The sequence below is a fragment of the Podarcis tiliguerta genome, assembly GCF_965153285.1.
Source record: "Podarcis tiliguerta genome assembly, chromosome: 12".
NCBI classification, from domain to species: domain Eukaryota; kingdom Metazoa; phylum Chordata; class Lepidosauria; order Squamata; family Lacertidae; genus Podarcis; species Podarcis tiliguerta.
Genome location: NC_139545.1, coordinates 29,683,107 through 29,708,482, shown reverse-complemented (window position 1 = coordinate 29,708,482; position 25,376 = coordinate 29,683,107). Strand labels below are relative to the sequence as shown.

General features: G+C 40.8%; 1 protein-coding gene and 1 long non-coding RNA gene across 11 annotated transcripts in view; one reads left to right on the top strand and one right to left on the bottom strand.

Annotated features, from left to right (window-relative positions):
• Nucleotides 1-5,392, top strand: part of TMEM106B (transmembrane protein 106B) — a 20,639-nt gene extending 15,247 nt beyond the window's left edge. For 5 of the 8 annotated variants that reach the window (XM_083405517.1, XM_083405521.1, XM_083405519.1 and 2 more), the window contains one exon: nt 1,571-5,392. In XM_083405517.1, the coding sequence (XP_083261643.1) occupies nt 1,571-1,709 (139 nt within the window). In that variant the 3' untranslated portion in view covers nt 1,710-5,392. The remainder of the gene's footprint in view (nt 1-1,570) is intronic. The other 3 variants (XR_014503531.1, XR_014503532.1, XR_014503533.1) reach the window with 1 other exon arrangement.
• Nucleotides 3,353-25,321, bottom strand: LOC310660642. 3 transcript variants are annotated; one of them, XR_014503562.1, is made up of 4 exons: nt 25,214-25,321; nt 22,589-22,675; nt 15,452-15,555; nt 3,353-6,534 (listed from the first exon to the last, which is right to left on the bottom strand). It is a non-coding gene; the product is annotated as an uncharacterized lncRNA (long non-coding RNA). The 3 variants fall into 3 exon arrangements; XR_014503563.1 differs by lacking the exon at nt 3,353-6,534 and having other exon boundaries at nt 14,366-15,555; XR_014503564.1 differs by lacking the exon at nt 3,353-6,534 and having other exon boundaries at nt 14,366-15,555; nt 25,166-25,268.
• Nucleotides 25,322-25,376: the final 55 nt, after the last annotated feature.

Genomic DNA, 25,376 nt, shown 5'->3' with positions numbered 1-25,376 from the left:
CTGTTGGAAGAAAAATCTTTCTAAGGATAGTTTTCTATTTAAGTTACATTGTAGTCCAAAGGCTATTCATCAGGAAATAAGGATTTGTTTTGTTTAACCACATCAGTTAACAAACATGGGATACATATGCTATAATGTTTTTGTTTTAGTTAAATAAATTGTTTAAATTGTTACTAAGGAAATGATTATTTTTCTCCTTCCAATAAAGTACAGCAGAAAAGTTTTCCAAATATAAAGTTAGCTTATTAAACGTCACAATAATTTTATAATTATTGGTCTATGTATTTCCAATAGTATAACCAAATCAGTAATTTTCGATATAACAGTTAAAAACTACTCTGAAAATTTATTATTCCCAAAATGAAACCTTCCTCTGGTTGTAAATATTAAGATGATACCAGCAAGAATGAGTGTAAAAAATGATTTAAATCAAGTCTTACTGGCTAGTGATTTAAATCGATTTGATTTAAATCAAATCCACCCTGGTTTGTTGGAAGCGAAGGTTGTCAGTAAATAAAAGAAATCTGAAGTCAGCCTACTGAGAGCCGTAATTTCTGTTAAGAAAGCCTTGGCTGTTGCAATCCTGGGGCTTAAATCCTGCTCCATTCAGCAGGATTTAACCCAAACCCCTGATCAGGAAGGTGTTTGCATTGAAGCCCTTGCTACTAAAGAAAAGGAATTTCCCTCCATTTTAGCAGCACCTTGCTGTCTGTGAGATGCCTTGAGCTACAGCACTTAAATCACCAAATGTCAGGTGATTGACAGGCTGGGCTCCCTAGGCTGCGGATATCTGCCTGAAGCGCGGGGCGCTCTGCTTTAGCGCGCCCCACGCTCTGGGCAGCAGGCTGCTAACCGCAGCCTAGGTAGCCTTGCGGGAACTCCCGTGGACTCCCCAGGCTTGCTGATAGCTTCCTGAAGCCTGGAGAGCGAGAGGGGTCGGTGCGCACCAACCCCTCTCACTCTCCAAGCTTCAGCAAAAGCCTGCATTCGCCCCATAGGATGCACACAGATTTCCCCTTCATTTTTGGAGGGGAAAAAGTGTGTCCTATAGGGCGAAAAATATGGTACCGAGCGCAGGACTGGAGTTTGGGGAACAAAACTAAAGGACTTGCAAATTAAGTAAATGTTTGCATAGTGTGTGTTGGTTGCCCTAATAGGAAAAGCCCTGTCAAACCACCATAAACTCAGAAAATCCTGTAATTGCGGAAGAACGATATTTCTGATCTGTTAGGTGGTACCAAAGATGGGTTGAATATGCTAGATGGCATGGAGGAGCTAGCCAAATACATCAATCTGGAGCTGTGAAAGATGTTTATCTTTATTCCCTCACTAAACGAAGGGTTTGCAGGCCCAATGTGGCCCAACAAGCCTTCCCCAGAGACCCCACAGTCCCCCAACCCAACTTGGTGCCACCACCAGTGGATTTTTTATCTCAATATGGGCGCCCCACCAGCAACGGTCATGATTGCAAGCGCCCCCTCTCTCCACTCACCTCCAAAAGCTGAGGTAGTATATAACGTATAAACTCTAATCGTTCTCTCTTCCCTGTCACTTTTTTTTTCCTTTTAAGAGTGACTGTGACCACCTCTTACTTTGGTCACTCTGAACAAATATCTCAGGAGCGGTACCAGTATGTTGACTGCGGTGGAAACACAACTTATCAGCTGGGACAGTCAGAGTATCTAAATGTACTTCAGCCGCCTCAGTAGAAGAAGCAGAGTTTCTGGCTGCAAGAGGAAAGAAGATTAACTCTTGGTTCTTCTACTACTCATTGAAGTTGAACTTTCATATCTAGTACTGCTTAAAGAGGTGGATGTATATAATTTAGCAGCCCTGAAGGCTTCTGTACTTTGGAGGCGTGAGCAGCAAAAGGTCAAACTGTATATATTCACGTTTGATAACTTTCCCCTTTCCACTCTAAATGTGTAAGTATTTTGTCAAACTGTTACAACGGGGAAGCGGGGAGGGGTGGCTGTTAAATCAGCAAATCTGTATTTTCCCTAAATGGAAACATGGGTACATGATTATAAAAGTCAGAGTGAAACCATATAATTGTATAAATTATGCTGTGATGTTAACAAATATGTATTAGAAAGTAAACTAATAATGCACCAATAGTATGACTAAGGTGGTTTTTTGTTTTGTTTTTTAATAAAGGAAGTTTGGCCGTATTGCAGCATTATAGAGGGTTACATAATTGCATTAATAACAATATGGCAGATTTCACTGTGTTGGAATTTTGATCTTAGAAATTTTTATTATAGGCGAAGTGCTTATTACTGCTGTTTTTTTCACGAAGAACATAATTTGCTTGAAATCTTTGGGTATATTGAGTATATGAATACCACTAGATTGCTGCATATTTGCAGAGCAATAGGTACAAAATGAAGACTAAAATGTATTAAAACGTGGTTTTGTTTTTAAAAAACCTAAAATAATACATGTGCTTCAAAGCTTCACTATAGAAATCTGAAATGAGTTTTTATGGGTTTTGTGTTTTCCATATTAATCAATATAAAGAGGTCAACATGCTTATCTCAGAATGTGTTGTGCATTTTAAGCTTAAGTTCACTTCATTGTCATTTGAGTAATACCATCACTAGACCTCTGACAGCTTGAAGTGAATGTAAAATATACCAATCAAAACTGATGTCTTGTAAAAATCAACCATGTTTTGACTTAAATCAAATTTGAGAATTGCCATAGGTCAAAGCAATTGCATTGTCTTAAAGAGCTCATGTTTTGACTATCTTCTTACTGAACTGAATAGAGTGGTCACTGAATGAATGGTGTAGTCCTAGTATGGTTTGACTTGCTAACACAGCGTTTCTCAAACTTGGTCCCCCAGCTGTTGTTGGACTACAACTCCCATCGTCCCTAGCCAGTAGTGGTCAGGGATGATGGGAGTTGTAGTCTAATAAACAGCTGTTGACATACTCCCATGTTCTTGTAATTTTGGAATGGAAGCAATTGCTATAGGAGACAAAATTGTTACAGTGGTAGGTTATCGGTTACCTTTCAGGGATTACTTCCTTTCTAATAATAACACGACATGCAACTGTTTTACAGTAGCTCCCATGTCATTCTGCTTATGTATGGATAGGGCTTGTTGTATCTAACTTGGACAACTGGTGAAAGGCACATCATTTTGTCATTGCTTTGTTGAGATAGATTCATTTTCAATTTGCTGTATTTTCAGTTGTATAAGCTCTGTTTTGTTGGTTAAGGAATACTAAAATTCAGCTGTAATATTAGGCCCTGCTCATAAAGTTTCAGCTAATTACTAACAATTTGAAAACACTGGACTTGATCCAACCCATGTAAAGCAAAGAACCATTGGTTTATATGCCCATTTTTCTGCTTACATATATGTTTTCCATTTACAGATGTATATATAGACTTGATATGACAGGATTTGGACAGCCGCACTTGTAAATTCTTATAGATTTCTTTTTAATGTTAATGGGGATAATGCACTTTGCTTGGGAACAATAACTGGTATGAGTTTTGATGTTGAAAAGAAAACCTACATGGGATTCTGAATCCTGAGATTTCTCTGGTATAGAGGAGTAAGTACATTGTCACAAACTGGCATACTGCCCTTGTATAGATACTTTAGAATTTTGCTGTGTAACATTTTTGGAATCAACTTAGTTAACATAACTGGGGAAATGTCTCATAGCAGGGGTTTTTTAACATGCTTTCTGCTGTCAGTGGAGCCTCTATGAATAGCCTTATTAAAATCATGAGACAACTCCAGGATGAAAATAAATAAATACTGGGCTATATTTGGCATCCTGAGTGAGGCCTTAAAACCACATTTTACTTAATATACAAACACAGAAGTCGTATATTACAATTCTGAAGATTAATCTTTTCTTAATACAAAATGTCTTAAGCTTTTTGATCAAAATACAACAAACAAACAAACCGACCAATACAACAGATATAAGCAAAGGATAGGGAATATAACACTGTAAAATCACTGAGATTTAAGAAATAAACTCTTGAGTGGTCAACGCCTCTTCTGTAATTCATTCATTTATTTGATGCATTTATATACTGCCTTTGTGACAAGGGGCAACAAATGGAATGAACACATTCTCTTGAGCTCTATAGTGACAACAAAACACAGTGATTGTTTTACACCCCTTAAAAGTTTTACATCCAGCAACCAGGCATTTATGGTTTGGTGAAATGTAATTTTTGGCAATGCTCTTGCATTCAGTTTCACAAAACAAAACATAATTTTGAGAGCATTAATGTTTGGCTGGGGTTTTTTTTGGTAGGCAGTATACACACCTGTACTATTTTGTGACTTTACTCAGTCACTCATGCTTTGATGAAATTCATACGTCACCAATGTAATTAAACTTTTGGCATAGTCCGTAAAGCGTAGGCCTCTCACAGTGATCTCTAGTCCAAACATGATTTAGAGGAATATGAGGGGGCTGCTGTGAGATCCTGGGGTTTTTGTTTTGTTTTTAACCTTATCACAGAATAAACCACATTTCTGTGTTTGGATGTAGCAGAAAATTCTGGTTTATTCAAAAACCGAAACTGGATGCTTTCAATCTTCTCTCCTTGCATTTTGGGAGAGGAGGGAGTCAAGAGATTCATCACAGCACTCCCTTATGTGCGGTTTGCTTTCCTTTGGGCTAGCATTGTACTTTTCTGCCATGGAGCTTTGGGGAGAAGGAGGAGTTGACATGTATCTGAAGCAGATTCTTTTAGAATAAAACAGCAACAGGGTTTATGAAAACGGGTTTAAAACTAATTCTTTTGTGCAAACAGAATCAAAATGGCATTATTCATTGCTATCTTTCACATGTCTTTGAATGCCTTGTTTCTGGAAATTGTGATTGCTATGTTGGTATAAAAAATGGCTGCTACAAATGGGGGAAAAAAATCCCTTTTATTTTTCTTGAGTATGGAGTGCAGTCGTATTTACAGAACGCCAGTGCCACATTTAGACTACCAGCTATAATTAGAGATTAAATGTGCGGTGTCCAAGGCCTGAATACTAGCTACATGTCAATATTCTTGAATTTGTGCTTGTCATTTTGGCCCAACATAAGGTAAATTGTGGCACATTTGTCATTATGCTGCCATGTTTTTAGCTGGTAAAGGTAGGGCAGGCCCTACAATTTTTCTCTTCCTAACAATTTCTACATAAAACCGTGAAGCAGTAACCTGATGACCTACTTACTACTCATTAATTAACCACTAATAGTGCTCATAGGCAGATAATTTGTGTATAGAAATTCTAAAAGGTTATAACTATTTTTGTAATTTCAGAATTGTAATTGTTCCTGTAATTCTGTGTGGCAAACTTACCTGTATGCAGTGTTTTGAAGCATGATAAATAAAACTTCTCTATGCGGTTCTCTTATTTGGACATCCCTTTGGGGATCCTCTGATGTAACTTCAGTAATTCATATCTTCTTGCAATTTTTTATTGGAAAGGAATGACATTATATCACGAATTAATTTGCATTCTCACCAAAGGAATTGTTGAATTCTATGAGAAGAATGTCATAATGTAATCCTATAATGTCTACTAAGAAGAAGGCCCCATTGAATTCATTAGGACTTCATCCCAGGTAGGTGTGTGCAGGATTACAACTTAAGTTAGCTAGGAGTCCTACTGGTGGTGTCAGGTGTGGGGCAAGTAGAGGCTTATTGGATTAGGCCAGGTCCAACTCCCAAGAGACTGCATTCTACTCCAGTACTCCCAAGTATTTAAAAAATGGCAGTGATCTACATTGTCATTGGAGGGAGGAGGAGCATGGGGGGTGGAAGGGGAGGATTGCCCAGAGTTGTTGAGCTTTGCCCACAATTGCCCACAGTTGTTAGGGAATGATTGCAAAGAGTTGACGACCAACCAATAAACATGCAAACGTGAAGAGCAAACAACAAACGATTGCACACAGGACGCGACAGAGGGCCAGAGTGAGGGGGTGGGGGGCGGAGAAATTCATTCCACATTTTTATACATCCAGAGATTGATAAGGATCCCATGATTGACTGTGATCACCCAGGGATCTACCTGTCAATTGCAGTCGACAGGTTGGACATTTCTGGATTAGGCCATTGGTTGTCAACCGGTGTGTTGTGGCACCCAGGGGAGACTTGAGGAATGTTAAAGCAGGGGGCCGTCCTTTCATTAACTTGTAGCCCATATTTTTCTGCATTCTGTGTCTCTTCCATCCCCCCTTCCCCGATAGCCAACCTTCTTTGAGTCCTCCTCTTCGCTGCCTCCCAGACACACCCCAGATTCCTAGTCTACCCACTTACAGACGTGCTGTAATGAAATTCTAGTGCAAGTAGTCACAGGGAAGCTGCAGAAAAAGTGTGGTTGGTCAAGGGAGCCATGGATTCAAAAAGCTTGCAATTAGGCCAATGGTGTAGTCCAGCATGCTGTACTCACGGTGGCCGACCAGATCCCTGTGGGAAGCCTGCAAGCTGAACATGAGTGCAACGGCACTGCCAGCCTGCAGTTCACAGCAACTGGTGTTCACAGACATACTGCCTCTGATAGTGGAGGAAGAAGATGGTCATTGTGGCTAGTAGCCATTGATAGGCATGTGTCCTCCATGAATTTGTCCAGTTTTAAGGCCATCCAAGTGGGTGGTCATCCTTGCCACCTGTGTGAGAGTTAGTCCCATATGGTGCTGCATGAAGATATATCTGTCCTGAATAGTCCCAACATTGAGCTTCATTGGATGTCCATGAGTTATAGTGTTAGGAGATGGGAAGAACCTTTCTCCATCCACTTTCTAAGCCATGAGTAACTTTGTAAGACGTGTCACCTCTTTCTCACCCTTTAAGCTAAAAAGTACCAAGCGCTACAACCTCTCATCGCCCCTTTGATCAGTTTGGTTCCCCTTTTCTGTCCAATTCCTCTCCAGTGCACAAACGGGAGCCTTAAAAGTCTGCTACCCTCTTGTGCGCTGGCAAAGGAAAGCTGTTGTGGACTAGAACCCACCACTGTGTATAAAGTTCTCTCCTAAATTAGTGCCTATATTTACAAACAGTTGCAGGGTGCTGCCTAAAAGTGAAAGAGAAGATAGCAGGAAGAAAGTCATTTACATAGAAAAGAAATTAGTGTACAAGATTGTTCATGGTCTAACAGACGTGTCACCCATTCTTGTATTTTTTCAACTGTTTGGGCTCCACCATGTAGTCTTGGGGTCCCACCATGCAAATGGGAAATTTCTCAAGAGAAAAGCCACTTATGGCACATTTCTAGATAGCTTTGTTTTGCTGGGATAGACTTTATTAGTCTTGAAGTGTGATTATGGGCAAACTATTAACAAACTTTCCACACAGAATTGGTTTTCAAATCCCGACAGTAGTTTTATAGCATTCTTTTAACATGTATTGAGGCCAATCATTTAGCGTTTGTGCTTCTCAGAGGAAATCATGGTGAAAATATTAGTTGTTCTTTAACATGATAGACTTTAGTAGCAACTCAGTTTTATTTCAGTTTAGGTAATCAAAGCTATACTTTCACTAAATCTGCTTTTCCAAACTGTTCAACTCACTCTATGCTACTTTTCTAACTCTGGTCCTATAAATTTTTACATAATACGGTGAGGATATGCTCAAAATATCATGCATTGTTGATTTCTCTCAATAGATGGTGCCATATACTTTACATTCCTATTAGTGAAGCACATATTTATAATGTAAGCAGACAGGCAAGGCCCATGTTATATTTTTATTAATTGTTCAAGGCTGTAGAAATATTAAATGTCTTGGGTTTTGCTGCAATATGGGAAAGTAAAAGAGGTACAATATGAAAAGTAAGAACAATTTATAGTACAGCCTCTAGCATAAACTTTTGATTGCCTAATAAAAGGGACAAAAATTAAGCATTGCCCAAAAAGAGAGAATGTACCGGTACATGTACAAAAAGATAATATTATTCCATACAAAAAGTGTTTGTATGCAAGCTTTTTTTTTTTTTTTTTTTTTAAAAAGGCATACCCAGTTTACTTTAATGGTCTCTTAGAATGATCTGTTGTAGTGCTATGAGCATAATAACTATTGCCATTTTAATCTGCTTGAGTTCCTCAAATATGGATTGAAGCCCAATCATGGTATTCAGAATGCACCACCTTCCAAAAAAGATATGTTGTAATTAATATATTTAAGTTATTCTGTGTATTCAGCATAAACTAATGCTAGCTATCTAAGCTGCTAACTGTAAGAGAAGTGGGTATATTAAACTTGGCATTGTATGCAAATTTATTTCAGCGATAGGCTCAGCCTTACAGGACGCCTTTCACTCCATTGCTGCAGTCCAGCTTCCCTCTTTTTGCACAGGTCATTCACTTTGAGATCAGGTTTAGGGAGTATAGCTCTAGCCTTGTATCCAATGAAGCTGTCATGTTAGCACTTGGACCTTTGTCTGTGCAATGGGATGCCCTCTCCTGCTGCTCTCCTTCTGTGCCCTCCTCTCCCAAGTCTGTTTGGGTCATTAATCCAACCTTCTGGAGTAGATTGGGGAAGGGCAAGAGGAACCAGGAATGGGAGAGAGATGTAGTTTTGTCCCTTCCTAAGCATTTTAGAGCTGCCAGAACACACTGCACTTAAACTGCAGCATGTGCAGAAACGTAGCCAACAGCACAGTCGAATGAATCAACTCTAGTTTTACGTTCCAAAACTTGGGAGGATAGGAGAAAATTCCCAAAAGTAAGCGTGTGTCCTGCATTACAACTCTTCAAGCCAAGAACTGAGTGAATAAGTTTCCACTCACCTAAATTAGCTATCCACAAGACACTAGTGTCTGAAACTTTGCAAAGTCTGTACTTTGCTTAAGGGATGTATTTCTCTCTATCCAAATGTTGAGGAAGGCACAGTATGCGAGTAATAACAGACTTGTATAACTAAGGCCAACTGCAAATTGAGCATTTAAGATACAGAGATTCATTTCTATATGCATTCTGCATCTGATATATTTATTTATTAAAGAACATTTTAAAAAACGCCTTCCTTTCAGTCTGACAACTTCCAGAGCATTTTGCAGACAGCATTTGAAAACAAGAAAAACGATACAAAATGAACAAGAGTACTGTAAGCATGCCAGAGCATACATCAAACCAAGATAATAATATGACCAATCCAACACTGCGGTTAACACAGCAATCCTTGCCACCTGCTCGACTGACTGGAAGTCATATGGGGAGTGTTAGAGCTTCACCCCTGGAGCTGCATTTCCACTGAGGAGGCCCCACAACATGTGCTGATGGCTTCATCAGTGTAGATGTACTACTGGTGGTGCTGTGGTCTAAACCACTGAGCCTCTTGGGCTTGTTGATCAGAAGGTTGGTGGTTCAAATCCCCGCAACGGAGTGAGCTTCCATTGCTCAGTCCCTGCTCCTGCCAACCTAGCAGTTTGAAAGCACACCAGTGCAAGTAGATAAATAGGTACCGCTGCGGCAGGAACATAAACAGCATTTCTGTGTGCTCTGGCTTACGTCACGGTGTTCTGCTGCACCAGAAGCAGTTAAGTCCTGCAGGCCACATGACCCAGAAAGCTGTCTGTGGACAAATGCTGGCCCCCTCGGCCTGAAAGAGAGATGAGCGCCGCAACCCCATAGTCGCCTTTGACTGGACCTAACCATCCAGGGGTCCTTTACCTTTAAGCTTTTAGTGCTGGTGGTTCTTTTGCCAGCAAAAACCAGCATTAGGTCCCAAAACAGGACATTTGGATGGGAAGGCAGGGGTGGGACAGAAGTAGTATACTAAACCCTGTATCTTTTGCTTGTGTTCAGAAAATATTTAAATATTTCTAACCAGGCTTTTAGAAAAACAAGCTACAATAAATTGCTGACCATCTAGAAATGTACACCCAGGTTTTTTGCATATTTACCCCCATCCTTGCTTCAGATAATGATACTGGCAATGATATTGTTGCACTAACAGTGGAGGCAAATGGGTCTGCGCCCCACCAACTTCAACCAGCCCTCATCTGCCATCCTTACTTAACATCCAGTCCAAGGGGTGGTATTGGCTGTCAGCTTCCTCCTCCTTAGCCTCAGTGATGCCCTTGTAGAATTTGGCAGGGAGGAGGATGGAGCAAAAATTGAATCACTTACTAGCTCTGGCTGCAGCTACTGTTAATCTCCCTACTTTATCCCATTCGGCACCAGTCACTGCTGGAAGTAGGGTGGCCAATTATGCATTACAGAAAAAAAATGCATCGCCAAAAAAGAAGACAAAAGGGGGCACAGGTTTCCAATAAATTTGCACATGCTAATTCATATGTATATATGCAGATATAGACGTCATAGTAACAAAATAGAAATGCATTTCACCACAGTGAAGAAGGCTGATGAAGGAGAAACCTGTGCTGTTCATGAGCTAATCGCTGGCAGGTATTTTCAAGCCCTCCCTCCCTCTGCCTTCTGATGGTTCTTTATCTTTACACTAGGACTTGGACCAGACAGCTCTTAAAATAGAGGATACAAATAAAGTAGGACATATGACCACTCTAAATGCAAGTGACTCCATACGTGAAGATTTTGAAGGTGAACCGGAAACTACAATTAATCCAGAATGAGACAGCTAGACTGCTGACTGGGAGTGGCTGCCAAGACCGCATAACACCAGTCCTGAAAGACCTACATTGGCTCCCAGTATGTTTCAAAGTGTTGGTGCTGACCTTTAAAGCCACGGCCCAGTATATCTGAAGGAGCATCTCCACCCCCATTGTTCAGCCCGGACACTGAAGTCCAGCGCCAAGGGCCTTCTGGCAGTTCCCTCACTGTGAGAAGCAAAGCTACAGGAAACCAAGCAGAGGGCCTTCTAGGTAATAGCACCTGCCCTGTGGAACACCTTCCTATCAGATATCAAGGAAATAAACTATCTGACACTTAGAAGACAACCAAAGGCAACCCTGTTTAGAGAAGTTTTTAATGTTTGACGATAAAATGTGTTTTTAATGTTCTATTGGGAGCCGCCCAGAGTGGCTGGGGAAACCCAGCAAGATGGGCGGGGTATAAATAATAAATTATTATTATTTAGTGCATATGCTAGGATATATGCACATGTGCCAAATCTCTAAAATTATTTTAATGCCTTCATGTTCTTAAAAAACAACAACCATGGATGAGTTGTTTCTTTATCTCTCCATCTTTCCTAAAACGGTTTTCTCCACCACAGGGTAAAAATTGCCATGTGCTAGTTTAATTTCCTCCTTACTTACAAAAACCCTTGGATGTTTCCTTTCTTTGTCAGTGTAGTCGTTTAATTAAAACCACGAAACAAATCAATGTTAAGTCATTTTGCAAAACTGAAGACCTGGATAATGAAATCTACAATGTGCTCTGCATAATATATGCAAATCTCTGAAATATAACAGGTAGGATATCATTAGATAATTTTATCAGAATTTCAAATAATTGGACAGTAAGATAAACAACTCTTAGGCCTCTGAAAAGGATGATTCATACTGATGAGAGCTGACATCTTTACATTAGCTCTCAAGAGTGCATCTGAGTGAGGCCATCTGTTTCCCCTACCCCTTTAGTTTAAAACTTCATGAAAATATAGGTTTTTGATATACAAAAGCTTACGTGAATGTACAGTTGTTTTTCTGTAAATGATAGCAGAAAATTACATGCTGCTTTTTCCCCACCTAGGGAATAAAATAAGGTACACTGAAGAACCAACTGTCTCCTGCCACACATCACAGGGCAGCACAGGGAGTCTGTGGAATCAAGTGGTGTCAATCTCCAGGCACTCAGCTACTGACCCCAGTCCTAAGGTATGGACTGCAAGGGAATAGATTCTCTTTTATATCATTAGAAATTCAACATGACATTATACAGACCACCTAAAAGTTTTAACTGCAACTTGCTATCAGCATTTTGATCCTAAACAATTTCAGCTGCCCTCTGTGCCTTCCGGCATCGTGCTGGTGGAGTTGGGGGTTTGCTGGGGTAGCCAGTCTTAGGACTGAGCTGCTAAAACGTTTTTCAGACTGTCTGATAAACCCATTTAGAGCCAGCGAGAAGGAAATGAAATCTGCAAAGTGATACAAAGCCTTGTTCCCTCTTGGAATATTTCACTGCTACATAGGTCTCCAAAAAAAGCAGTCCTGCGGTTATGTTTCACCTGAAATGTTTGCCAGTTCTTTCACTGTTACTTTTGCTGCCAAACAAACATAACAAAACAAACCTTTATGTTCCTTAGCCTCAACATGTAATTCTGTATTATAATTTAAATGGTAATAGGAGTGTGTAGTAACTAGTGTATCCAATGTTTACACAGATTGTAGAGTTTATACCTTTGTGGACTTTGGGGCTTTTAAATTGAGCAAAAAGGTGGCCCCAGGAGCGATCTGTACCATTTCATCACCTGAGCAAAATGGGACTGTGCAGTCTTCCACCTCCCTGCTGTCCCCACCCTCTGCCGCTTCTCATTTCTACCAACACCAGAACTTGGTGAGAGGGGAACATTCAGCTAGTGGTGAAAGCAGTAGGGTGGGAGCTCTGCCTCTTGCACTTCCGCTGCCTCAGGCAGCTCTGGGTGGCGCCGACCGTCGGTTTGTAAAACACGAGGAGGAGGAGGATGGGGTCAAAACGAGAATTAGTTGATTCTGTTTGTCACTGACTCCGGCTCTCCCTACTGTTGGCCTCACTGGCTTCTGTTCCATCACTCTCAAAGGGCAACAGTCACCAATCTAACTTCGGTGTCCTCCCTGGCAATGTAATTTCTACAGGACATGTTATGCAACCGGCTGATTCTGCTTAATAAATATTTGCACTGCACACGCCTCAGTCAGAAGTTCTAGAGACAGACTGACCTGGGCCATTGGTTTACTTTAGATAGGTTTTTGCAATATCTGTTTTATTTATAGGTATACAAGAGCATGTTCTTCTGTAAGGCAGCAAGCCAGCGGATTCCCAGGGGAGAGACCTTGGGATCTCCAAAACACTTCTAGCTTTCAGCCAACTCCTATCTCTTCCTCCTGCCCCCCCCCCCCCACTGCAGAACTCCTGATTCTACACACACACACACAGAGTACATCAAGTCACTGACCTGAGAAGGATCCCATTCTCTAAGCTCTGTTGGTGGCAACACAGAGAGATTGCATTTCCATGGGGAGCTGTGTCCATGACTTTGGACACAGTTGGCAATCTCTTCAACCCTATAATTAAATAGGTGAAAACTAGGAAAGCACTTCAACTGGGCAGGAAGTAGGAGGGCTTATGTTCTTCCAGGCTGGCAGTTGAATCCCTGTGCCAGGACCATTCTCTGCTCCGTGCATAAATTAGCTGTTCTGTCCAGCTTGATACCCCCAAGAGATTGCCATCTGCCTCCCAGCTGTATCATCACAAGGCTCAAGCTGAGATGCTATCTGGGATTTCCCTGGGACAGCTACAAAGTCCACTGTGCAACTTTCCCTGGGAAAGAGTGCCACGTATAAACACATTTATGGTCATTTCTCTACCAATACTTGCCTGGTGTATTTGACAGAAACACCACTGTGATATTTCAGCAGATGACAGAGTGGATTGCCCTGGTAACTTTCCACACTAATGCACTTCACTGGACATTACTGCCTCATGTTGATACATTGCACAGTGGACATGGGGGTTTTCAATGGAAGAAACAGTGAGCTGCTTTGGCTCTCTATATCCCCCTTTGTGTCTTAAAATACTTTTTCTTCCATTATTTCTTCCTCTGCCTTTTATAATTTAGAAAGCACACACAGGAGCCTTTGTTGCCCTAAATTTACTGCACATTTACCGCAACTGTATTATTGGCTTCCTGATAGTCTCCAGCACCTATTCAAAAGCACTGGTTTTAAGTAGGTTATTTTTTGGAAGCCTGGGTCCAAAATGCCTTATGGACCATTTTCTTCCATACAACTATGAAGGCCTTCCTCAGACGCCTTGCTCTTGGTTCCCTCATTATCTGGGGGCAGGCAGTGGATGGAGGAGTAATTGAAAGAGGGGCCTTTTCAGAAATAGCACCAAAAATAGCATCTTCATATACGTGCGTTGCTCTGTCCTTTCTCTGATGGCCTTTTAGCAGGGCTGGCTCAGGATGTTTTGCTGCCAGAGGCAAAACAGAAAATGTCACTCCCCTCCTGTACTACTATACGCCACCCACTGCCCACTTTCCTTGCTTATGCATTGCATTTCCAGATTTGTATAATGTCTAAATAAGGCTAATGCATCTGTGTACATGGAGCATATTGCTAATTTCTGCAAAGGTTTACTTCAGGAACGTTAATGTTCATTTAAATAATACCTGAGCACAGCAACCGTGATTTATTAGTCTGCTTTCACTTCAGGATGATACTGTCCCTCTGCTAAAGTTTAATTGGTATATATATATATATATATATATATATATATATATATGACTCAGCTTTTCAATTTATCATAGACTTGCAAGCCTCTTTTGTCCCATATTGGCCATCCACTGGCTCTCTGTGAAGCTCCACACAGAATCACGGTTTTAATGGATAGTCTGCTGAGGGGTAAGAGCGAAGGGATGACATGAATTACTTATAAAGTTCAGAGATATACTGTGGCTGACAACAAGACTAATGACTGGCTTCTAGGCTTAACTACTCCATTTCCCACCCACCCCTCACCTATAGGCTGTCATTAACAAACCCCAAGGTGTAAATGGGTTGAGAACACAGTCTGATGCCTGGGTGTTCACAAAGTGATGGAAAACCTATGAAATAATATGGGACGTGTACATTTTTCACGGCATCATATCTTAGCTTTAAATTCACAGATATCACCTTCTGAAAGAACATGCGGAGAGAAATGGCTGCGTGCCTTCCTTCCCCTTCAGATTTAGTGGGCAGGAGTCCTGCTTTACATCCAGACTGAGAGCGCAAAATGCTTTAGCAGTTAAGTCTGAATATTTTTGTATGTCTCTCAAACAAAGCAAATGTGTTTCTGTGCTGGGCTGCGGTTCAACATTCTGTGTTGCCTTCCTGTGAACAATGCAGCAGCTTCAGCAAGAATGCATGTGTGGGAGAGAAGTGGGGTTAATCCTTCAAAACATAGAAACATGTCATGGGAAACGCTCCACCATCTGCTTTTACTAATCGTACAGGCACCCTGATCTTCGGTCCTCACCATCTTTTATCCAGAACACACAACGGGGCCAAATGTGATACAATGCAGTCTACATGCATCAGCTCCAGGTTCAGCTTCCAGGAAGAAATTATGGACTAACTCAATGAAGCCGGATGCTGGATGATTCGGGGCAGATAAAAGAAAGTACTCCTTTGTGCAGCACGTAGTTAAAACTATGAAACTCACTTTTGCAGGAGGCAGTGATGGCCATCAACTTGGGTGGCTTTAAAAGACAATCGGACAAAATCATAGAGGACAAGGCTATCAACGCCTAGTAGCCCTTTAACATTACACTTAATGGGAGAGGTTGTGGTAGGGAGAGTTCTTTTTACCTTACACTTAATGGCTGCCGCTTCTCCAGCCCCACACTTGTGAATGGGGTCACGAAGTTGACTAGACTTGATTGCATGCAACTTCTGGTCTAGTTCGTTTCTCTCTTCATGGAGGACAAAGGAAAGAAACATTATTGCCATGCAGCTTTGAGAGGAAGCTCTGCAAATATATATAATCAGATAGTTCAGCAATATAGGATCTGCTCTTCTAGAACCCAACATAGTTGGGTTAAATGAGCAACAATAACGAAACAATGCACATTGTTAGACATCTAAGCTTTTTATCTTCAGTAAATTTCTGACTCACTCACTGGTACATTAGTAATAAGAAGCTTTTTCTCTTTTCATATGATGCATTATTTGGACATAGAAAGTGCATGTTGTCATATTGTAATAGCTTACCCCCAGTTAAATGTGAGACAGTTGATTAAGGTGTTGCCCTGCTAGAGTGAGTTTGCAAGTCTTCTGCAGAACATCCATTTGATGATAGAAACCCTGTGTGAGAGTGTGCATACACACACATTTACGTGCACACACAGACAGACATGTGTGCTTGGAATTGAAAAGAAGGATGTGTCTATAGTTCAGCAAGGCAATCGAGTTGGCTTTTATTATTAGATTCATTGCTCAGACAATAAAACTAAGATCTTGCGGCTGGCGAAGTGCACTTTCCCTCCCCTTCCCAAATGATGTCAAATCACAAGGTGCTTTTCAAACTTGTCATTGTAATAAAGAAAAATGTGCTTTGAACATACTTCATTGCAACTGTTCTCCCGTGTATTGTATTGAAGTGGAACACTTCAAGCTGAGAAATAAATTTTTTGAAGAGAAAATATAACCCGCTTCAACTGTTTCAAAGGAAAATGTATGAGTATATATAAATGATAAACTTTCTGGGTATTAATGGACAAAGAAAAATGGTGTGATAAATGACCTTATTTGTAGAAACCCAAGAATACATTTTTGGACTTCAGCTCTGCTCTCCAACTGTCTGCCATTGATACTGGCTTGCTGAACCAAAAATTGGCTATTTCATAAAGCTTAAGCTGTAGCTAGGCTTTTATAAAGCACTCAGTACAATGGCATTGAAGCATCACAATCCATTGGTTGTTCGTATCAACAAATAGCTAGCAGTATGGGACATTTTGCATATGTACAGCTTGCACTATTGGAAAATAAATCAATATCTAAAATAAATATGCTATCACACATTAAGCCCTTTTGAAAGCACAATTGGTGCTTGCTGTTCACAGGGTTCTGTTTTCAATAAGATGTCACAAGCAGTTCCCTAAGAACATTAAGAAGGCCCTAACAAGAGCAAACCAAAGGCCTATCAAATCCAGCTTTCTGTTCTCGCAGTGGCCCCTCAGATGCCTATCGGAAGCCCACAAGCAAGACCTAATGGCACACTCCTAATTCCATGTGTGCATCCTTTTGATGCACACGTCTCAAATGTTGCAGTGAAGGGAGAAGCCTTGTCTTGGAGAGGGGATGCGGGTGGCGCTGTGGTCTAAACCACTGAGCCTCTTGGGCTTGCTGATCAGAAGGCTGGTGGTTTGAATCCGCATAAAAGGGTGAGCTCCTGTTGCTCTGTCCCAGCTCCTGCCTACCTAGCAGTTCATAAGCACATATTTCATTGAGCCACACTTTATTGTTTTCAGTGGAACACGTGTTTGAACATGCATCCCCATCGACATAATGGCACAGCCACTCATGTGTAAAGGTTACTAAGCTAAATCAGCACCTTGGTATTTAATAGATAATGTGTGATCAACTTTTGCTTCTAACCTAATACATAGCTTTTCCAGCCCATTAACAGATATTTCAGACTGAAACAGCTGAATCGTGACTGCTATAAAGTTGTGTTGGTATTAGGCATAAGGAGCACAGCTAGAAAAACAGCATTAACAACATTTGGTACACACATGCAAAGAGGAAAGTTGCTTCTTTGCTTGTATGTATTCCAATACATGACATCATCTCTATTGCAAGTTTACCTTGTATGAATATAGCACATTTAACCCTTGCTACCCAAAGCTTTACTAACATTAATGAACTCTTACAACGATTGAGGTCGATCCTGTGCTGTTTCAGAAAACGGAAGCCTTGTTAAATGCACACCTAAGAAAAGCACAGATATAAATAGCAACAATGCCAGCTGCGCAGCTCAGTGCAATGCAACCATGCATGTAAGTACCACAGAGTTCATTGGCGCTTACCCCCGAGAAAGTATCCATAGGAGTGAATCAGATCCAAAAAGTAAAAAATGATGCCCATTTTTCTTTATAGGAGCGCACAGCTGGTTTTTTGTTTTTAAATGACAAGTAGAAAGATCAAGAACAGATCTTGGCATTGTTCCTATAAAAAAATGGGAGCAAGCATGCCAGAGATCATATTAACAGGAAGAAGAGTCCAAGCACGGATGTCTGTGTGTCTGTGTGCGTGTGTGCGTGAAGTATGAATAGGAGTAGCAGAGTGAGATATCAGAGACCTAACAAGACAACGACTTTGGAAAGAGTGAAAGAGGGCATTAAACAGAAGGTTCCAAAGTTTTAAATTGTAAGTGAAATTCAATAGATAACTTTAAAGTAGGCACACTACTAAGACTCAAAGTCATGGCTACGAGTATTTTTTCCCCCTTGGTAAAAGTCAACCTTGCCCATTTTTTCTTGCAGTCTTCTTTCCACCTCTGTTATTCACATACCCCAAAGACTCAGAGGCCTTTTAATAAATTGTGCGCCTACATATCAAATCATGATTGTACCAGATTCACACATACTGTACCAAGTTTCAAGAATGTGTAAAGCATTGATCTTAAGACACTGCTATAGAAGAACAGCTTGAAATGGTTCTGGCTGCTGTGGCATTGGCTTCTTCCTTTTGATCATGCAGAACATTATATTTTAGCATCCATTATGCAGAGGTTGTTGGGACCTTTATCTACAACAAGGTGAACTTTCAGGAGTGACATTTATTCAGTACAAAGGGCCATAGCTCAGCGGCAGAGCTACAAATGTCCCTCACCGGAATCCTTGTAGATTCGCTGCCAGCCAGTGTTTGCATTCAAGCACCCATGTCAAGTACAGAAGTGAAAAGAATTCATTTGGCTTTTGGCTCCTGTTCCAAAAAAGTCACAAAATCCATTTATTAAAAAAGAATGTCACAAAACTAAAATAATTTCTAAAGAGCACTAAGAGATTGGTTTCATGAAACAACAACTTAGAATGCTGGACTTTGTTTGAAGTCCAGCAATGCTAATGATGGTCTCCAGTATCTAAATATAAGTGAATACAATCTTTTTCCTCATCGTTCCCCTGAATTGATCTAAATGGCTAAAGATTATTTGCAGTTCTATTCTAAGAACAGCACCATTTCTGCTGGGGATGACTGCTCTGTATTTTGCATACAGAAAATGGTTACGAATAGTTCAACATACCCGCCTCCCCCCCTCCCGCCAGTCGTCAATGCCCCCTTTACTCCAGTCCCTATTTACATAGACCAATCTATGTATCAATCTATGCATCTCAGCATCAGCATCTATAATAAAACAGCACACATACAGATGGCACCAACTGGCTCATCCACCTGCAAAGGGGCTTTACAAAAGCCATTTGTAAAGACCCCTGTAATAGCCATTGATTATGTCCTAAGACAGAGATAGACTCTTTGCTCTTCTTCACAGTGGCAATCATTGGTTAGGCTCAGGAGGAAGGAGCTCTCTTTATTAGCATCAAGGCCAGGGCACTGGGGAGAGGAGGAGGGGGCCATGATACTAAAGGGGCTAAATCTTTTATCTGCACCATTTCCCCAATATAAATGAATCGCTCCCATACCACCCTAGTAGTATGGTGGCTAAGAGATGGAGCTGTAAAGTCCCCAGTGTGAATCTTGTTTCTGCTATGAACTCATTAGGTTGGCCTAAGCAAGCCACTCTCTCTTATTCTCAGCCTAGAATAGGGAGGATAATAATACTAATTTACACAGGGCTGTTGTAATGATTACACCTAGATGAGGCATGTGAACATTTGAAAATGCTATTAAAAAGTTGTAGTTGCTGTTGTTGTTCGCAATACAGACAAGCTTTGAGGGCTGCTTTTCTGGTTTAAATTAGGGAAATGAAAAATTGGGCAAATGAAATCAGGCAAAGAAAGATGTTGGGAAATTCAATTCTGGATCTCCTCCATCAGATCTAGCTTTGTCTTTAGGGCCAACTAGAAGTTTGCCGCGCTGCGTGCTGCGGCAAAACAGTCTCTCCTCCCACTGGTATAATTGTAAAGGATTCGGTCTGTTATTCGGGATCTAACTCATACTGTTGTTTCAGCTGCTTATTTAGTCTGAAGGAGAGTCAACACACTTACTAAAGGAAGGCAGACTAGTCAATGTTCTCTTCCAACATAGTGGGAAAATAAATATTCCTTTAATGAGGTGCCACCTTGTGGGGTCAGGGAGGAAGCCGGAATTGAAGTGTTAATTCATGGGTAGGCAAACTAAGGCCCAGGGGCTGGATCCGGGCTTCTAAATCCGGCCTGCGGACAGTCCAGGAATCAGCGTGTTTTTACATGAGTAGAATGTGTCCTTTTATTTAAAATGCATCACTGGGTTATTTGTGGGGCGTAGGAATTCGTTCATTCCCCCCCCCAAAAAAAATATAGTCCGCCCCCCCCCCCAAGGTTTGAGTGACAGTGGACCGGCTCCCTGCTGAAAAAGTTTGCTGACCCCTGTGTTAATTGGAGACACGGCCTGGAAGATAGGGCAGACAACAGCATCTGTTGGCAGTGTAATATGGGAATATTCCTGCCCTTTGTAAAGACACCGGATTTATTTATGTATTTAAAAGATTTATATAATAAGCACCAACCAAGGATGGTAACCCAAAAACTGAAAATCTAGATTTATTTATATTAAGAAATGTACTGTTAATTCCAATGACCTTCATTTGAAGGTCACACACCCCCTTTAAAGTTTTATCAATTAATGACCATTGTTTGTGCATTCAATAACAGTAGGATTTTGTTCGGCCTTTCTTTTGTGAATTGGAAGAACAGTCCCTCCTCTTCACACACAAAACCAGCTATTGGCTGCAAGGTTTTTGGTTTGGTTGTCACCAAATGTTTTGGAAAGATAAGAGCTTAATAAAGTTACAGCATGATGGTTGAATAGCTAATTGTTTTCGATTTACTGCAGTTAATGTTTGCACTAATCTTTTTACAAGCAAATTAAATGGATGGATTTAATGGATGGCAACTGCAGGGCTTTTGTTTGGTTTGGTTTTGTATCTGCAGCATGCAAAAACCCTCCAGCAACCACATTTTTAAATGTAAAACAGAATGACAAAGCACCAAACTCTGGGTTTTTAAAAAAATAATAATTCATAATTTGTAGATATTTCAGTTACTAGTCTAGAGATGCTGGTAAAGATATGTCTGTTTCTCTGGAAAAAAGAAAAAAAAACCATTATATGCTGCTGTAGTACCATGATACTCTGCCAGAAATTTCCATATTCTAGTGCTAAATAACTGTAGGATTGGATGAGACCCCAAGTGTCATCTAGTCCAACCTATTGCAATGCAGGCACTATGCATGGTGCAGCAGATAGGTGTCAATATATTTACTTTTTTAAAAAAAAAACAGCAACACCTTGAACAATGTAATGTGCAATGTGTTCACAATGGGTTATCATCTCATTTTCTTTTGTGGCAGAATTACAGTAGCACTTCCCCAACAGACCCAAACCAAACTGTTCAGATGGATTAAAACATAGATCAGTTGCTCTGACTGAATTAAAAACTATTGCTGCCCTAAGCTGCCATTAACTGAATGCTATGATGTATTTTTTGGCTGGGGAAACTGGCGTGATCAATGCTGCTAATCTATGATATAATTTTTCATTGTCTGGTGTGATAAATCATAGATAGAATGATTATCGTGGTCTGTATACACGGGGTTGCCTTTGAAGATGGCTCAGAAACTGCAGCTGGTGCAGAAACCAGGAGCAAAAGTACTGATGGGAACAAAGCAGCTTGAACATATAACACTGGTTTTGGCACAGCTGGCTAAGCTACTTTGAATATACGCAGATGCAGCATTCATCCTCTTGAGTCGCTTCTCCAGGTGGCCCCACTGAGAAACATTGGGGGGCGGAGTGGCAAGAGAGAGGTTCCCCGCCCATTGTAGTCCCCCATTTATGGAATAATCTCCCCAGTGAGGCCTGCTTGGCGCCAACATTAACATCCGTTCAATGCCAGGTTAAAACATACCTCTTCTTCCAGGCGTTTGAAGAAATATGGTCATCATTACTACTGGTGTTTCCACGTTATGCATATCTTCTTTGAAGGGGCATTGTTGAACCGCGTTTGTGTGTGTTTCAACTGTGTATGCAAATTGCCTAGAAATGTTTTGTATTAGGCAAGAAGGATGCAGCTAGCCCCATATGCCTGATGTTACCGTGTGCACTTAAAACATGAGCCTGAATATTTTCAAGAACCGGCAAATGAAGCCCCTCTCTCTTAAGTAGTATGAATATGGGTTTGGGGTGGCTTCATCTGTACAGTCCACTTTTCACCATAAAATTAGTTTCCAGGCCCAATTCAAAGTGCTGGTATTGACCTATAAAGCCTTAAACAGCTCAGGACGGCAATACCTCAAGGACCGCCTCTTTCCATATTAACCCACCCGGACCCTGAGATCATCTTCTAAGGCCTTTCTTTGTGTGTCTCCTCATCAAGAGGTCTGGAGGGTGACAACACAGGCCTTCTCTGCAGTGGCTCCCCGTTTGTGGAATGCTCTCCCCAGGGAAGTTCACCTTATGCCTTCATTATACACCTTTAGGCACCAGGCAAAAATATTCCATTTTAACCCGGCCTTTGGTTGATTTGATTGATCTCCTATGCCCTTTTAAAATGTGTTGGGAGTTTTTTTTAGGGGGGAGGGTTATTGGGTTGTTGTTTTTATTTTGATTATGGTATGTATTTTGTGGTTTTATTCTGTGAACCTCCCTGAGACCTGTGGGTATAGGGTGGTACATACCGGTATATAAATTAAAATAATAATAATAATAACAATAACAACAACAACAATAATAATAATAATTAATAATATCAGTTAGAAAACTTAAGTATACACTGATGTTATACTCACCTGTGTTATTTCCATGCATCCCTCTTACCTGAGGAGGGCAGTGAGTTGTGATTCTGTTCCTTTCTGCCTCCAGGGACATCAAATGGGCTAGCATATAAAACATAACACTCTGCTAGCTTACATATGCCCAAGTGACACCATTCTGCTTTGCAGGGCAACTGGCATCATTGGGCCAGAGCAAGGGCCAGAGCTACACCAGTGCAAGGAGACAAGGTGCCCCCTGGTGCCCAACTTGTAATATGAGATAGTGCGTATTTTTAGGATCCATTTGACAACCGGGAAATTTTATTTTATTTTATTTCAATAGTTTTTGAATGGGTATGGTTTTTTTGGGGGGGGGTGTCTAGTTCCATGTCTGTGAACTCAGCATGCGTCCCTTTTTATTGTTATTTTTGTATTAAGCGGTAATATTATTCAGAAAGGAAAAACATGCCTACTGAGGTTACAAGCACTCCTGTTTTAAATGAGGTAGAAACTGCATGACTCAGACAATTTAAAAATGCAGATTACCAGACTCATAAACCCTTAGATGAATTTTGGTGCACAAAGATAATGACTAGACCTAATCCCTAATATTGGAGATAATGTTTAAACAAATGTATTTAATTTAATGAGACACCTGGACAAGCTTATTTAATTCACCCTTGCATCTAATTAGCTGTATTGAAGGGACAGTTACTATATTTCATCTTAAGAATTCTCCCCCCACCCATTTCATATTAATCCTTTTAATACCCTCAAAGGAAGCACAGATGAAAACAGGGAGGGGGGAATCTTGTTAATTAACCTGGACCTCTGGAAAACCTTTTCTGGGGTGTTATAGAGTGCTGCTAATACTCTGACCTCCTATTAAATTCTGAGTTCTGTGCATGAATAATAATAAGTATGCAAATAAATGTATGCTGTTGCCAGAAAGAGGACTGGGTTATTATTAAGTTATTCAATAGTTATACCTAATCATATAAAACCAAACATCATATTAATAAAAACTGTGATGTTTCCCTAGTATTTTAGAAGATTTCCTAGAGAAATGAAAACAACGGCCTAAGGCCCTAATCCAAAGATGTTGCCTTGAGCTCCTTGGGAGGCAGGATAAAATTGTGTAATAATAAGAAGTAGCAGCATATAATGCCAATCCTGCCCCGACTGCCAATTAGTTTCTGGGCCCAATTCAACATGCAGGCTTTGACCTATAAAGCCTCTCCCCATATGAACCGACCGGGACCCTGCAGCCCTTCTTCATGTGCCTCCTCTGCGAGAAGTCTGGAGGGTGACAACATGAGAACGGACTTTTCTGTGGTGGCTCCCCTGGCGCCCTTGTTACATATCTTTACAGGGGTGCCAACTTGAATAAAATATTGTGGGTGCCCAAATAAGTCCCGCCCCATTTAATCGATTACAGGATGCAGTGCACACAAAAACACCATTTGAATGGGAATGTCCATCAACTTATTGCTCAATATTTTATTGTGGGGACCGAAGCCCCTGGGAGTTGGCTTCTATGCTTAGGTATGTCTCTCAGGCAGGGGGCGGACTTTCAAATGCCCTCAGTGTCCTATGTGAGGCCAAAGTTTGGTACCCTCTGCCTTCTGTTCTCTGTGTGTGCAGTATGTCAATAGTTGAATTTGCTTTATGCCAGACTGTTTTACTTGATGTTTCAATGTGTTGTCTTTTTTCTTTTTTTGATACAGTGGTACCTCGTGTTACAGACGCTTCAGGTTACAGACTCCACTAACCCAGAAATAGTATCTCGGGTTAAGAACTTTACCTCAGGATGAGAACAGAAATCGTGTGGCGACAGCAGGATTAGCTAAAGTGGTACCTCAGGTAAGAACAGTTTCAGGTTAAGAACGGGCCTCCAGAACGAATTAAATTCTTAACCCGAGGTACCACTGTATTTTTATTTAAAATATTAAGCAGTATAGAAATGATATTAATAATAACTGCAATGCCCTGTGGTGCCCACCCCCCTGTCAGCTTGGTGCCCAGTGCAGGACCGGATTTAGGTTTGATGAGCCCTAAGCTACTGAAGGTAATGGGGCCCTTTATATGTCCAGCTGTCCTTCGTCAACAACAGACTGCCACTGTTATTTTGTTTTGAATATATGCTATACAGCAACTTATGGACCTATTAGGTATCTAAAGCCATTTGCACATAACAAAGTATGCACATCATAGGAGCCCATACAACACGAAACACTGTTGCTGTATGTAGGTTTTATTCTATTTTTTTTAATCTTATATTTTGGAAATGTACATCCAGTTTTGTTTTCTTTAATTTTTTTGGGGGCCCCCAAGAGAGTGGGGCCCTAAACTATAGCTGGCTTAGCATATACAGAAATCCGGCACTGGAAGCACAAGCTTAACCTGATACTTTAAATTTGCCTCTGCCCCAGGCCTTTCCCCCTTAATAATTAATTAAACAAATTTTAGCCTTTAAAACTGGGGGTTTATTGTTTCTGTTTGTTCAGATGGTATGCTTTGTTTCCATTGTAAACCACCCTGTGATTCTCTGGTGAAGGAAGCTATAGAAATCAATAATAATAATAATAATAATAATAATAATAATAATAATACTCTTGCATTGGACAAACGCTTGGACTTTCCTTCGGAACATAAACTCACGTGCACAAGACAGAGCTTCCTTTCAGTGGCTCCAGCCACCCGAGGAAATACGTCGTGTAACGAATATATATATATATATATATATTTAAAAAGTGAAAAAGAGAAGCGAGTGAAACGAGAGAGGGTCCGGGAACAGAAGGCGGGGAAGGGGAAGGAGGGAGAG